This window comes from Pyxicephalus adspersus, chromosome 4 (assembly GCF_032062135.1).
Source record: "Pyxicephalus adspersus chromosome 4, UCB_Pads_2.0, whole genome shotgun sequence".
Taxonomy (NCBI): domain Eukaryota; kingdom Metazoa; phylum Chordata; class Amphibia; order Anura; family Pyxicephalidae; genus Pyxicephalus; species Pyxicephalus adspersus.
In genome coordinates this window covers 88027657-88037410 of record NC_092861.1, presented here as the reverse complement: position 1 = coordinate 88037410, position 9754 = coordinate 88027657, and the positions used below count along the sequence as shown (strand labels likewise).

At 34.6% G+C, this 9754-nt stretch overlaps 1 protein-coding gene across 1 annotated transcript in view; it reads right to left on the bottom strand.

Moving 5' to 3' along the window:
* The window catches only part of ARG1 (arginase 1), a 15122-nt gene extending 7514 nt beyond the window's left edge, over positions 1 to 7608 (bottom strand). The window contains exons 1-4 of the mRNA XM_072408913.1: positions 7453 to 7608; positions 5118 to 5190; positions 2081 to 2255; positions 300 to 459 (exon numbers count right to left, since the gene is read on the bottom strand). Coding sequence (XP_072265014.1) covers positions 300 to 459; positions 2081 to 2255; positions 5118 to 5190; positions 7453 to 7512 — 468 coding nt within the window. The 5' untranslated portion in view covers positions 7513 to 7608. The remainder of the gene's footprint in view (positions 1 to 299; positions 460 to 2080; positions 2256 to 5117; positions 5191 to 7452) is intronic.
* Between the last annotated feature and the right edge of the window lie 2146 nt (positions 7609 to 9754).

Below are 9754 nucleotides of genomic sequence, written 5' to 3'. Positions count from 1 at the left end.
TTTTTAATGGGAAATTGTTTGCTACTAGCAACCAATTAGCCATCACATTTCACCAGTTGGATCTGAAGTAGTTTGTTGTTAACCTTTCATTCCCAATAAACTGCAAGTAGACATTATACATGAGTTGTGGTCTATATATGCAGAGTGCAATTAATAAAATTAAACCTTGTGGATTGTTTGCTTAGATCTCACCTCCCTCATAGAAAATTGTAGTGGAAACATGCCATCATCACTCATTGTGTTCAACAACTAATACGCAAGTGATTACGAAGGAAATACGCAGTGTGTACTTAGTTTACCTTGTTTTTTAGTTCTTTTATTAAGAAAGAAACAGGTTGTCCATGTAGATTGCCGCTGGGTGATGTCATTGGAGTGTTGATATCTGCGTGGGCATCCACCCAAACTACACACAGATCAGGGTGAACCTTGGCATGACCTGTGATGGTCCCAACTGCCAAGCTGTATCAGCACAAATAAAAAATAGGAGTAAACAAAAAGAATGTCAAAACAGATTGATTGTAGCATTTTTTCACAGGTGTTTATCATTCTTCTCTTAGAACATTGTGTTTATAACTAAATTCTCTCATTAGCACACAGTACAAGGCAAACCAAACTAAATCTCTGCCTTTGTTTTACTACGTCATAGACCTCAGGCATTGAATAGAAATATGGGTATCAATGCACTGCTTTTATCTTTCATAAATTATAGGATATGGCCGAAATATTCAACGGATCCGACTGCTCTTTCCTTAAAGATCAGGGTCTGATAAATTCTAATGAAATCTGAATGAGTCTTGTCAGCTCATATCTGTGCCATTGGATTGTTCAGATTAAATCATTTTTATATACAGAGTATGTATTTATTCAAAAAAAGTATATAGTTAACTTGAACATGATAATTTAACAGGACTATACTTTTGGGTTAAATGTAGAAATAGCAGTAGAAATAGCAGGAATATATAACTGTAAAATAAACATTATTAGCTGAGGTTGCCACTACTTTATATCAGCAGGGTGCACACACTTGAGATATTTTTATTGTAACCATGTAAACAAAATTATCATTTCTATTCCATCCCTGTATTTTTTATATGTTTTCTTGTATTTTAGCACTAAAGTGAAATCGTAGAAAAGTATAACCATATCAGTGTGTTTAATTTAAATATACACTTACAGCTCATTTATATCTGCCCACTCTGGAGTTGCATTTATGTTTTTTTATGAAGCCTCCTGCAGTTTCCGCAGAATGTACAGCTTTATCTTCTTTGCTTTATTCACTTTATTCACACAAATCCATATATTCATGAAGATATATATTTATATATATGTATAAAAACAAAAGCCAATAAACTGTATGGAGTCTGCACAAAGCAAACAGCCAGGTCCCTTTCATTTTAATACTAGTGTGTAGAAAATAAAAGCATAGTGGTGGTTGTAACTAATATCAGCTGTGATTCTGGATGAGCTTCCATGGAAATATATTATTTCTATATATTGGTATTTTTTAAAGATCAAAATATAGAATTTGTAATTTCCATGTTTTTATAGATACATGCATGGGTGTTATCCTTAACCTAGCTTTACTGTTTGCAGCCAGTGAAATTTAGACTTCATGCTAGATCTAGGTCAGCAGTTGAGAGATCAACACCAGCATAACAGCCCTAAAAACCACACCTTTTTTTAAAATTATTATTACATTTTAGTTATAAAGCACCAACATATTATGCAGAGCAGACCTTTAAAAGCAAGTCATCATTAGCATCTGCCATATGCCCATCTTCAGTTCCCTTTTAACATTAGTTTCTTTTTAAATAGTTTTGGATACAGTGGAGAAAACATACTGTCTTTAAAGTTTTAATTCTGTCTGTGACCCCAATATTTTCCCCTCACTTACTGGCACTTTGTCACTAGTAGAATAAATAAGGTGGGGCTGTCACGGAGACAGGAAGGCACAAGCAGCAATAAAACCATTGTTAGCGGTTCTAGACCCCCGTCTCTCTACTGGAGCAATTCCCACTGTAAAAAGTATTGTTGGAAATGAAAAGATTTTAATTAAGGATTGTAAAAAAAATATAGTCACCTGTGATCTCCACCAAGAGTCAAACAAATTCTTCCAGTTTTCTTGACTTCTGTAACAGCATTAGCAACTTTCTCTGTAGCTAGCCCAACTGTGCGTGGATTCTTCACATTCTGGAAGGGTTCATCTTGGGGCAGCTCAGGAAAATGCAGATCACTGTAATCCTTAACATCATATTCTGCAAGAAAAGGCAATAGTAACATGTCATGACATTAGTTCTAGTTTTCTTTTTTTTTTTTTAATGACAACTCCTATGGATAGCTGAGGTTCTATAGAAATGTAGGACCTTCTTCGTGTTAATTACAACCCTACCATCACCTCTGCTGGTCTTGAGCTTAAAAGCTAAAGTTAGTCCTTAATGATTAGCCATAGCTCAAGAAAGACTTCTGTTTACTATCAGCGCTAGTATATTGAGACATTTGTTCTTTGTAATGCCATTGATGAGCAGTGGTTTCCTTCATCTTAGCACAATGTCCCAGCAGGGAGCCTAATTACAGTTTTTTACCTCTCAGTCCTGTTCCACCTATTAGTTTTGTCTTTGAGTCCACAGAATTATTTCTTCACTCTTCAGTCACAGCGGAAGCTGTATGTAAATTATCATCTTTTCCCACCTTGAAGAAGATGGGAAAGGAACACCAGGTGTCCCAACTAGTTTTTATTTTATTTTTTTATGAGACTCCAGGCAAGAATAATTATGATGGAAAGTGAGCCAAGGTGAACCACTGGTCACTTTATACATCAAAATGATGAGTAGATGAAGTTTATGTTTCCAGTTCCCTTGCATATAATTTAATGTTTAATATACAGATAAATTCTCCTCATCTTGCTATCTGCTTTAGCATTTAGGATCACCTAATCTGTTTGACCTTCACTTAAGACATACTTCAGTGTCAGGTGCAGTTTCTAAAGCATCCAACATTGGAGTGGGGACTTTAAGTTAGAGTTCAATTTTGGAGCAGACCTGGGGATAATGTCATAGGAGAGTGATGGGGTACAAAAATTGTACACCCTTATTTTTTCTGAAGTGTAGAAGGTTGTAAAATGGAAAAAGACCTATGGGCTGAAATCTATCCTATAGCCCCCCCCCCCCAAACAAAAACATAAAACCTCATATTGTTGATTTGGAAATTGGCATCGGAAATATATGGTAAAAATGAGTTTTTGGTCCAATGCTCTTGAATACGGTAGGAGGCAGAGAGAATGTTGACTGGGTGACTATCACTATTCAAAGTGATTTTTTGTTGAATACATAGACTATGGGGTTGCAGGATATAATGCCATAGCTATAATATGTTTACATTTTTATTAGGAATAAGGTCATTTTTATCTCATGTAATGTTTATCTGTAGGTGAAAACATGGCTGATTATGCTTCAAGAGCTTTTCACCTAATATTCCAGAAACACTCACAGCCTGAATCTGATTAAGGATGCAAGTGATTTTAGAAGCCTGGTAAAAAGAATTTCAAGTGTTGGCATTTGGGTAAATAGCAGCATTTCCTTCCATTTGCATCTGCTGCAATTTGCAATATTGCAGTAAGATTGATTGAATACAGAAGTTCAGAAAGTTCACACGATGCAAAATGCAAGCATCCACCTCAATTATCTGGTCATGTACAAGAGAAATAAGTAAGCATGTGGTTTCGCATGATTGAACAATTGAGAATATTTACACAATTGTGTGAACATTCTCATGTCCTTTACTGAATCTTATTATTGTACAGCAATAGTCATTAGCTGGTATTATTCATATATTAAAAAGAAAAATGTTCAGAGTCACGTAAAGTTGTGTCATACAAATTATGACGTTAATCCTTTTTCAGGCTCCAGTATTGTGAAAGAAACTGTAATTTTCCCATGATACTAGGCATAGGGAAATGAATCACTACTGCCTGTTACAGTGAACTGAGGCTGACATCTTTGACCAGTGAGAAACGAAGACATTAACACGTAGTTTTAAAGTCATGAATAATATGTCAGAGCAAAACACAAAATATTGCATACATTGAGGTTATAACGTCTGCTGTATTACAAGATATGACTAGAACTTTCATAGCTATAACAAGCTAGCCACATACAGACTTTAGTTAGAGTTTGATTTTCAATTGTGCAAAAAATTATTTAGGGTGCCTTTTGGGTTCTGGAAATTCAACAGATTCCAGTAATACCCACCATCATTATTACTTACCACAGCCACAAAAAGCAACCAATCACATATATATATATATATATATACACATACACACACACACACACACACACACACACATAAAAGGTCTAAACCTCATAAAGCAGCATAAAGTAAGTTTTCAGGCTTTTTATTTTACCTAGTGATCCCACCAATAACACACTAACTATCCAACACTCCCTGACTGTGTATTGGTAGGAGGGATGTTGTCATCCTTAGTTGCTGAAACATTTTTTTATGCTTCTCAGTCTGAATTAAAAAAAAAAAACTACATGAGCCACCACATTTAAGGTCTGGTTAGTTGCAATACGTTACATTTTAGTTGTTCTGTTTATATATACTTTAGAAATGTGTTGCCAATGCACCTTAACATGCCCAAAATCATACATGACCTCTTTAGGAATCAGTGTGCATTGCTATGTGTTGCCTTTATGCATTCATTTTCAATGACACCGCTTAAAATGGCAATGCATTAAAATTAATGGCACCTCAATGCAAAAAATATGTTCTGAGTATATCCACAGAGGTTTAAATCTGGTCCTACAATATTACAGGGATAATGACATTTTCTTATAAGCATGTACCACCCATATCAAAGTAAGCATCCCAACTGGTTAATATAGCAAGGAATATATAGGGAAACATGACATTCCCCTACATTTAGCCTATTACTTTTTTGAAAAATTGATTCTATAAAGAATGATGTATGAAATATTGTCATGTCTAAATAGGAAAATTGAGCAGTTTGCAATTGCTTCTGCAAGTTTCACCTATTTTTTATTCAATATTTTAAACAATACACAACATATAAGTAAGATTTGACAGATTTTAAACACGTTGTCCCAATTTTTTACCGAGTTCTTCCAGTTTTTCAATTAAACCCGCTCTCCTTATATAGATTGGGCCTTCTTCCACACCTCCTCGGGGCTGGTATAAAAAAAATAGATATAAATATATAGTTATAAAATAATGAAAATAATATATTTGTCGAACATATACTTTTGGTCTCATTTATATTAACATGTTTATACGCCATAATAATGCAAAGGATTGCTTTAAACACAATTTTTTTGCTAATTGTATCTAATTTTACCACACAGAGGGGCAATTGATAAGTAATGTTTTTTTGTATTTGTGTTCAGTTCACACAAGGTTAGTTGAAAAGTGTACTTAAAGATCATAGGCGTGTGCTTCATCATCTTGCAGACTCACATCCTGTGATTAAGCAGTAATTGAGTAAATAATGCTTATAACTGCGTATAAAAAGTGCTTCTGCTTTTCGAATCATAGTTATAATAATAAAGGAAACAACTTTGGCATGTTTGGTAGCCACTTCTGAGTTAAAATGTATTTTAAGCCAGAATTATTTGAAGCAGGCTTAGTAACCTCATGCACAGGTGCCATGATGGACCTGAAAAGTCATGCTCAGTGGCACCTTCAGATTTCAAACATAATAAAATAACAAATATAAAAAATATATAAAGGATAACTGTATTAAAAGTTATTAAATATACTCTAGGCTGTAGTGTAGTGAGTTTACCAGACAGATTTGAAATACACGAACTTCCCAAAAATCTCTGCCTTTGAAAATACGTAAATAGGAACTGATTTTCTTCCATACATCTCAAATCTCATAACATGTGTAAGTGAAATTTTTAATTTAATAACTGAGTTTAATTGATTATCTCCTAGATTGTAAGCTCTTCGGGGCAGGGTTCTCTCCTTCTGTGTCACTGTCTGTATTCATCTGTCATTTCCAACCCTTATTTAATGTACAGTGCTGCGTAATATGCTGGTGCTATATAAATCATGTTTATTATTAATAATATTAATAATAATTAGCAATACAACTACAAGTTTAAAAAAAATGAACTATACAAGTACAGCACACGTGTTCACTGGAATGCCGGCTGTCAATGGCATGTAAATTGACACTGTGTGGAAAAAGGTGGTGACCCCTGATCTCCAGTAACTGGTTTTAGCTGACATGTATGCTTTAGGCAATAACAAGAGGCAAGGTTTCAGATATGCCTTTAGGCAACCTGAGCTTTATCAAGGAATCTTGACTGACGCATGCCATATTATGTAATACAGTGACATGTGCAGTTATATAATTCTGTACTATTCCTGATGAATCCCAGAAAGCCACAATCTTTAATGAAGTTTAAAATTAATCACTGACTTCTATACTGCAAAATGACAGAACTTTTTTTTTTTTACTTTAAACTTGCCATCAACTTTACAATCTGACCTGAAAATCTTTGTAAAATCTACTTTGGTTTATGGAGTGGCTAGCAGACATCCCACCCTTACCTTACCTTTAGAACAAGTGCTATCCTCTGATTGGGGCAAACTATCAGGCTTGTCTTTGCACTAAATAGCTGCTCATTAATTAATTATTAGATTTTGTGGCCAGATTGTAAATAGATATACACAAAAAATATTACAGCTTATATCTGATTAGGTGTTGATAAACATACAATCCTGGGCATTTTAAATATTTAAATATATAAATAATTAATGTAAAAGCACATGAAATATACTGAAAGACAGAGGTAAAAAGCTTTCCAAAAAAAGTTTGCCTTTCTCCGCCTTTTCTCAAAAAGCCTCCTCATTGGTCCTTTTATGTGACAGGCATCCTTTATAGCCAAGAGGAGATCACCTGGTGGGATGCAATTTTCAGCTGTCTCTACCTGTGGATCTACTGATGATTTTGACATTTGTTTTTAAATAAAATCAATCTATAAATAACACTTAAAGAAGACTAGAATGATCGCTTTTATGACAGATTATATGTATAACTATGTATTTCTTCCTTACTTAATAGTTACAGTTAAGGAGAAGGTTTATTTGGCTGCAAAGATGCTGCAACAAAAATCATGCAAATACATTTTACAAAAAGGTACTATGAATTAATTAATTTTGTATCACTGATACATGTCATCATCAGGAACACACACACACACTATATATATATATATATATATATATATATATATATATATATATATATATATATATAGCACGCCAGCTTGTTACATAGTACTGTACACACACACATCTAGATATATAGTAATCATCCAGAATAGCATTCTGTTTTAGTTAAATAGTAATATTTGTGTCACTCCTGTTGTAGGTCTAGTCTAATCTAGTTTAGTTCTAAAGCATTCATGGTGGGAAATGTCTCACCTGTCCCTTTGAAAAGGGTGCTCCAATAACTCCAACTGATTTCTTAGACCTTCCACTCATTGTGCCTGTCTCTTCTTGTGTGAAGCTCTGCCTGCTAGCATTCTCCTTTTGTACTCTTCCACTTTGCCTTATGGTGAGGTAAAGAGGTGTAACATCTCCACCCAGGAACAAAAGTTATGCAATGTGTGTCTTTTGAAAAGCATCTGCTGCTGCAATCCTGTGTTTGCCGCATGATGAAAAAGTCAGCTTTTTTTGGACCATATGTACGCACATATATATTACAATAAATATGTTGTTTTTATGAAACAAAAAGTTATATTAGTAAAATGGTTAGCAAGGTTATAAAATAAAACTTTCTATTTAACTTACAATACAACAACTCAATTATAATAATGAAAAAAAGGTATTACCTTAAAAAAATAATGTTCAGTTATTTTTTTTTTTTTTACTTACTTTTGATGCAGAGTTATGGACTATTGCTTTATGTATTTGTTGTTGTTTTTGTTATCTATCATTCATTCAAAGTGTATGCTTCACTTGTTACCATCATCTTTTTTAAAAACTTTTTGTACCAAGTAGTTTCTCCTACCAATCTCTTTACAAGACAATTGGAATGAATAAATCAGCAGGAAGAACCAGTGAACACAGTAGTGGACCTGAGAAATGAACACTCCAGGAGATTTTAGCATAAGAATAATCCTAAATTGATGAGCAGTGACAATGATAGGAATTCACTCTCTTCTTTTCAGGTATCTGTTTAGCATCCTAAATGTAATGACAGTTCTTGACAGGTAAAATTGAAAAGCTTTGAGGTTGTCTTGTTTATTTTAGTGGGCTGAGATACCCAACCTCTTATTGAAAGGGGGGGGGGGGGGGTACCTGTAAACTTGTTGTGAGAGATCTACAATAATGTTCTCCTACTCAATAATGTTCTCCTACTAAGAACACGTAACTGAGGACGTAACTCCCGATTTGTATACTTGTTCCAGGTTAGTACTACATGCAGTACTGACAGGCAGCAGACAATTCCATTTATAGAGGAGCCATATAATAATAGTAATGACCAAATATGATAAAATTTGTTTTGCTCGAAGTGTGGTAAATCATTTGCTGGTAGTTCTAACTTTTCATTAAAATCTATGGTGCTGCACTCAATTCTGGCCATGTGTAGGCTGATAGGCAAGTTATTGTTACTTTTATTTTTTAATATGGGGATAGGGAATACAGGGACTGGTATAATTTGAGGTGGTTTTTGGTGCAGGCTGCTTTTGCATTCTTTCAAACCAAAGGCATTCCTAATGACAGATAGTCAGCAACAAGTGAATGCTGCACATTAGGAACACCAAACCATTAACAACTTGTTGAAAGAAAGCCTTACAGGATAAAAGTGGTTGCTTTGGAGAGGACTACAGCACAAAGTGAATAATGGGTATACAAAAAATAGGAATGCAAAGGGGCTGATTACTCAGGAGCTAGCAATTTATTGTATCTGACACAAAGTGGAGTCCTAATAAACACTTTTGTGTTTAGTGACAAACTGTAAACGGAGGTAAAGCAAAGTTTGCTGACTGACCCTAAACACCTTCCCCTTACTATAGTCTTACACACAATTACATTATGGCTCCTTAGAGCCACCACTTATTTTTATTGTGAGTGGTATAGATTATCCATTCCTTTCTCTCACTTTTAAGTCTGCTTGGCAAGGAAAAGAATGCACAGGTTGTTGCAAACTTACCTATAAATTCCAAATGCCAATACCAAAAGTATTGATAAACTGCACACATTGAACTTTAATAAGCTGCCTTAAACGCTATCAGACCCAGCCAGGCATCCAATTAAACACAGGCCCAGAAAGCATAAAATGTAAATAAAGCCAATCAATAAAGCTGTTGTAAGATGTTAGGTTATGGACAAATGTGTATATTTGTATGTTACTGTGCAAATACCCCTGTTTACATGTATAGTTTGGGATTAACATGTCTTTTGTCTTGGACAGCAGTGTCAAATTTCGAAATTTACATCCAAACAGGCTATTCTACCTTGACACACCAACTCTTCCCCAACTAGCATTTCAAAGGGGGTCTTTAATAGCCAAGCCAGGGTATTGTTTTTGCATTCTGTTTGTGAGAACTGTTTGTGGTTATATCAATAAGCAGAAGGCACAGGCTCCTTGTTTATCATACTAGGAATCAGGGAGGATTCTTGGGTTAGAAGAAAGGAAGTTGGCCAGAAGAGGAAGGAACATGATGATAGCTATTGTTAGTGTTATCTGTATATAGCTAGTATTATCTGTATCATTCCT